Source organism: Cibotium barometz, chromosome 22 (assembly GCF_041138505.1).
Source record: "Cibotium barometz isolate CiBa-2024 chromosome 22, ASM4113850v1, whole genome shotgun sequence".
In the NCBI taxonomy this organism is placed as follows: Eukaryota; Viridiplantae; Streptophyta; class Polypodiopsida; order Cyatheales; family Cibotiaceae; genus Cibotium; species Cibotium barometz.
Window position 1 is genome coordinate 44,827,049 of NC_141067.1, and position 5,597 is coordinate 44,832,645.

Here is a 5,597-nt window from a genome sequence, read left to right on the forward strand (position 1 = left end):
CAACTAGTGTAGGATAGGAAGAACATCGTCTTGGGACCCCTTCAAGGGAGGAGGGATAGATGCAGGAAAGGCATAAGAGGAAACTAGTTATGAAATAAGGACATTTGTGAAGAGCCCTTTACCTTATCACAATATACTTACTCTTCCTTAGTATTTCTTTTCTAATTCTCCCTCTTATTCTTGATCCTCATTACCCTCTGCAATAGCATGCCCTTATTGTTTCTCAATGCTATAGACTGGAAGACTTTGAGCTCTTTAATACACAATTAAGTTTGTTAACTTTGTGAGAGAAACCTTCTATAGCTATGGCATTGAAACCTATGGAATTTTGAGTAAGAGCATGTATAGAGGTTCTCCTAAAGCTAAGATATAACCCTCTAGATTGAAGTCCTTGCAGCAGTCACAGAGGTGCTCCCGTGTATAATGTTGTGGCCAAGTACTTCATTGTTAATGAATTAGCTTATGTAGCTTGATGATAACACTAACCCCCTCGGAACATTTCTGTAATTCCTGTCCAAGCGAGAGGGTCTCACACTGTAATACTCCTCTTCTAAGAGAACGTCTCACACTGGAAAGTGTTTTATGAGTGATTGCAGCATCGTCATAGCTTAGGTCAGGAGCAGAAAAACAGCACAAGTCGATGAGAACCTTATCTCCATTACATACCAACTCCCGTATACCACTGCCTGTAGAAAGTTAAAAAAACAAGTACAAGGCAAACAGCCTTCTACCTCAACAGGCAAGCAAAGCCAGCAGGCACTTGAATTTGTCTGATTGAATTAACAAAACCCCAGACATCAGACCAAACAATGCTACAGGTGTGTTATGCCTTCAAGTGGAGCAAGCTACAATCAATGCTGTTCTTCGTGGTCAGATTAGGGAGGGTGACCACGCTAGAATGATGCCATTTTGTGAATATATGCCACCAAATCCCTCTTAGCAAAAGTATATTGCCAATGAGCAGACTGAAAGTTCAATGATCCATTGCAACTGACAGTGCAGAGCTACATCCTTGATGATGGCCTATTTATGTGATGCATCTCTGAGTGTTTACCCATGGTGGTGCAACCTAAACAGGGGCGGATAATTGAGAAGGATCTGGATGGTGTGCTATCCAAATCCCCAAATTGAGGCTATTTGGCACATTAAGCAGATGCGTGCTACAGATAGTCAGATTAGCTCTAAGACGGTGGATTGTTGTCTAAGAATAGACATTAGCAAATTCATGGTTCAATTCAACAGCTTAGACCAAAAGTCTCCAACCCTCTAAAACACAAATCATGTCAACTAAAAGGGAAATTCAGACAAATCGTGGTTTACTTCAGGAAACAAACAGCCTGGAGAAGAGCAGCGAAACCAAAAATTTCTAACCTCCACAGAGACAAATCATGTCAACTAGACGGGTCAACACAGCAGAAAAAGCTGTAACAAGGCCCACGAGAGATACCCTGACAAAAAAAACAGATGGTTACATCATATTTTAGTAAAGCAAGAAAAGGGTCTCTATATAAGGATCTGCCTTCAAATCTGGCCGCTGTGTTGTGTGTGCATAGACTTTGAGTTCAAGAAACAACACAGAATCAACGCATTGGAATAACAGTTTTCCAAATGTTCCATAACCTTAATAAGGAGAGTGCCTGTATTGTAAGTCGAGAAACTGTACAATGGAAAATGTGTGCAAGCAATCAAAGCAAGTGGAGACAAGAGTTCTTAGTGTCTCAGTGCAGTGTTCAATTATTTTAGGATAATGGAAGCCACACAACCTACTGGACAATTGCAGCAGCCACAGTGGAGACCATGGTGTTCACGCCGCATTCATTGTGGCCTCGACAAATCTTGTAGTACCCTTCTTCACCCCAAGAAGGTCCCCATGAGTTCTTGATGATCCAATAGGGCTTTTCTTTCAGGCGAGCAGGAGAGTACCCCTTCTCACCATAGCCAACCAACAGGACCCCATGGTCCAGCCGGCGCTTGCTGCAGATGTAAGGACAGGAAACCCCGCCTATGTATGTCTGCATGAACACAGCATTGATGCCAACTGCACAAACACAATTCAAGTAATGTCAGCTTAGTTGACAAAAAACCTTAATTACCGTAAGTGGGGAAGGACTTGTCGTAGTTCAGAATTGCTGTATAGCTTGATTGGTATGGTGAGAACCTTACTGGCAAGGGGTCCATTCTTCACTAGATTGGCTGCAATCTGGTCCTCGTCAACAACTACAGTGCTGAAATTTGCCACCTTTGCTGCCACCTTGGATGAGTCAAACTTGCAATCTCCTCCTGAGCCCTGGTAAGGATAGTCAGACTCCAGCTGTAAGCCACCTGCCTTTTGAACGTACCTATATGCACTGGTCATGAGCCCACCATTGCATCCAGAGTCGCATGCATCCTCACCATAATTGGGGTCACACTACATAAAGCAAAACGAAAACATCCACAAAAGGTTGGCTGCCATGACAAATCCTTGTTCAAAAAACCAAGAAAAGCACACAATTTTTAAGAAAGGGGCAGATTGCCAAAATACTTCCCACAAAAGTTGAAGTAAAATTGAGCGCATCAAGCGGCACATCAGTTGGAACCAATTATACTTGCAATTTCAAAAACATTCAAGGCATCTACATGCTCAATATGCACACATAATTAGGACATTCACAAACTTTGACATCTCGAGATTGATTCCTATCCCAAACATAAGAAGTAGGTACATTAAGCTTATGACTATAAGCAACAAGAGGAGTTAAGAGAATTAGAGCACAATACTTCATGACCACAGTAGATTCCTATCCCAAACATAAGAAGTAGATACATTAAGCTTATGACTATAAGCAACAAGAGGAGTTAAGAGAATTAGAGCACAATACTTCATGATCACAGTCCACCAGCTGCTGCTCGCTCAGGCTGAGGAGTTCTCCTGTTTTGATGAAATGGGCACCCTCTACTGCTCCTGTGGTGCTGAAGGTCCAACATGAACCACAAGAACCCTGTGCAAACAATCAGTGACCGTTAAGATTTGTGGTTCAATGTTTCAAAGGAAAAAAAAACTCATATCTTTCAACTAAAACATAGGTCTCAAGCGGAGCCACAGAGATATATATACCTAGATGAATCCAAGAACATGCCCAAATTCACCTTATACGAAAGTGCAATTTATAGCCTCATGGTAGTCATCCACAAGAAAATAAACCATCAACTCCATCATGCATAGTATAGGCTAGATACTACGACATCCCCACTAACGTCATCAGTGCCCAATAGTGGGTGTAATATGTGGAGCCACAGAGACCCTCACGTTGCCAAGAAAGCTAAGACAGACCATAAGCTATGCCAAACCCTAGCCAATCACTTAATAAGTGACAGTCAATGTCAGTAGAACCTACTGATGGAACCCTAAACAGTACACAAAGAGCCTGTGTGGGGGACTCTTAAGGATTCTCAAGGGCCATCTGCTTGGGACTACGTTTGGACTTCTCAAGGATCTCTTTCCCTCTGGTTAGGTAGGGTTTATGGCACACTAAGTCTCGGAATTCTCGTCACCGCAGCTAGGGCTGGCTTCTTTGACCACTCAGCTTACGCTTGCTGCGACAATAACTTCTAAAAAACCCTCATATGGTGCCCCAAACTTAGCCAAAGCCACAGAAGTTTCTAAGATGCCCTCATTGCTGCCCTGTCTACTGCCGGAAAACAGAAACTCTCAGCCCTAGCCACAGAAGTAAAATCTTCCCAGCAATAGCTACCCCTAGCCGAAAAAACAGAGATTTGTAAAAATCCCTACTGCTGCCGGAGCCCCGTGACACAGTGCCCAGCCTTGGTCACGGGTACAAGGTCTTATTCTTAAACAAGCAAACGCATACCTGGTTCTTAACGTCTGTCACAGCACCGCGCTCTCTCCAGTCGAAGTCCGCCGGAAGGTCGTTGGTGGGGAGGATCGGGGCGTCGTTGCCAGTGGATCGCAGAAAGGGGGGCACCCTGAGGCCGAGGAAGCGGGAGAACTCCTCTTCTGTCAGATCTGAAAACTTAGTGATGCCATGGACAGCAGAAGGGTCCAAGCGCTGCAACTTGGCCGCCTTGGCCAGATTCTGCTGGAAGATGCGGAAGCGGTGGGCGCGCTCCTCCACCGACGCGTAGGCCTTTCCGAATTGCGTAATGAAGCGCTTGAAGAGAGCCTCCGCGTCTTGGAGCGCGGAGGGCCCGTGTATCGGTATGCCGGAGAGGGAAGACGCAGGCGAACGTTCTGTGACTTGCCGGATCAGAGAGTCTGTGTCAGAGATAGTAGGATTAGCGGAGACACAGACCAGCAAGATGGCCAACACCGTCAGAACCACATAAGAGGCCATCGGAGATGGCTACAGAAAGGTCCTAGGACTGAGCAAAGAGCCAAAAATCTTGTGGCTATGGTGACCTCTTCCGCACAGATTTTAGGCAGAAGAAAAGCTTGCCCAGTCCTGCCTATGCCGTTCTGCAATTGAATTCTACCTTTGCAGAAGACTAAAAAGGTCGGCACCTTATAGTGGAGAGAAGAATAGTCGGTCGTTCATTAACCACGTAACTCTCGACACACTGTTTAATAGCGCTCTTTAACCCTGATTATCCGCTGCGTTGCCCATTGGTTACACGTGTATCTCGTTTGGCCGGTCAATATTGATCTACTAAACCTAACCTTGAACCTTGTAAGTCCCTTTGGGGCAAGGCCAATTACGCCTCTCTGTTTGGAGGCAGATATATATATATCGAGAGAGATACCGGCTCGCAACACATACCCACGTCGCGCAACCTGATGGCATCGAACTTGGGTCTTACCAACTCGTCTACGCGCCCGTGGGCTTGCCAATTACGCCTCTATAACATAGCCTTCCTCCACCCATAGTGACCAAGCTAGCTCGCGCTATGGCAACCAAAGTCCCTTGGAAAAAACATTTTGCAATCCTAGCCCTTATTTTTTGATGTTTCATAACGTACTCCAATAGCCAACATCTCTATATAAGTTTCTTTTATCTTTGGTGCCACACTATCATCCAGAAGGAACATACTTTTCTCATGTCAAAGTGCCTTTCCATTCTAACTTATTGTTCTCTCTCTCTCTCTCTCTCTCTCTCTCTCTCTCTCTCTCTCTCTCTCTCTCTCTTACACACACATCATGGTGTGTGTGTGTGTGTGTGTGTGCGTGCGCGCGCGCGTGCGTGTGTGTGTGTGTGTGGTGTGACTCTCTCTCCCTCTCACACACACATCAGAGAGAGAGACTCACACACAAACACACACATGGGTGGGTGTGTGTGTGTGTGTGTGTGTGTGTGTGTGTGAGAGAGAGAGAGAGAGAGAAAGTGAGTTGATGCAAATAAGCGTGTGCCCATTCTGATTAAGGCTTCACTAGATGTGTACCGACATGCATGCATTTTTTCATCCAGCTTAGTAAATGCAAGTTTAGTTTGTCTTCTATGATGCAAGAAAAATTCATATGCATGGTCTAGTTATCATGTCACATTTGATCATTGAAGTGTAAGCTATATTTAATGGTGGGCTCTTCACTCTATGATATTCATGGTGTAGTTATCATGTAGCATCATTTGAATTGCATAGAAGTCGAACGCTATGTTTGATGA

The 5,597-nt window shown here is 44.7% G+C and overlaps 1 protein-coding gene across 1 annotated transcript; it reads right to left on the reverse strand.

Annotated features, from left to right (window-relative positions):
• Nucleotides 1-1,600: 1,600 nt before the first annotated feature.
• On the reverse strand, nucleotides 1,601-4,561 carry LOC147626655 (putative cysteine protease RD19B). The gene is made up of 4 exons (XM_086816725.1): nucleotides 3,852-4,561; nucleotides 2,862-2,981; nucleotides 2,164-2,410; nucleotides 1,601-2,038 (listed from the first exon to the last, which is right to left on the reverse strand). The coding sequence occupies exons 1-4, from the start codon at nucleotides 4,332-4,334 to the stop codon at nucleotides 1,764-1,766; spliced, it is 1,125 nt and encodes a 374-aa protein (XP_086672851.1). The 5' UTR covers nucleotides 4,335-4,561; the 3' UTR covers nucleotides 1,601-1,763.
• Between the last annotated feature and the right edge of the window lie 1,036 nt (nucleotides 4,562-5,597).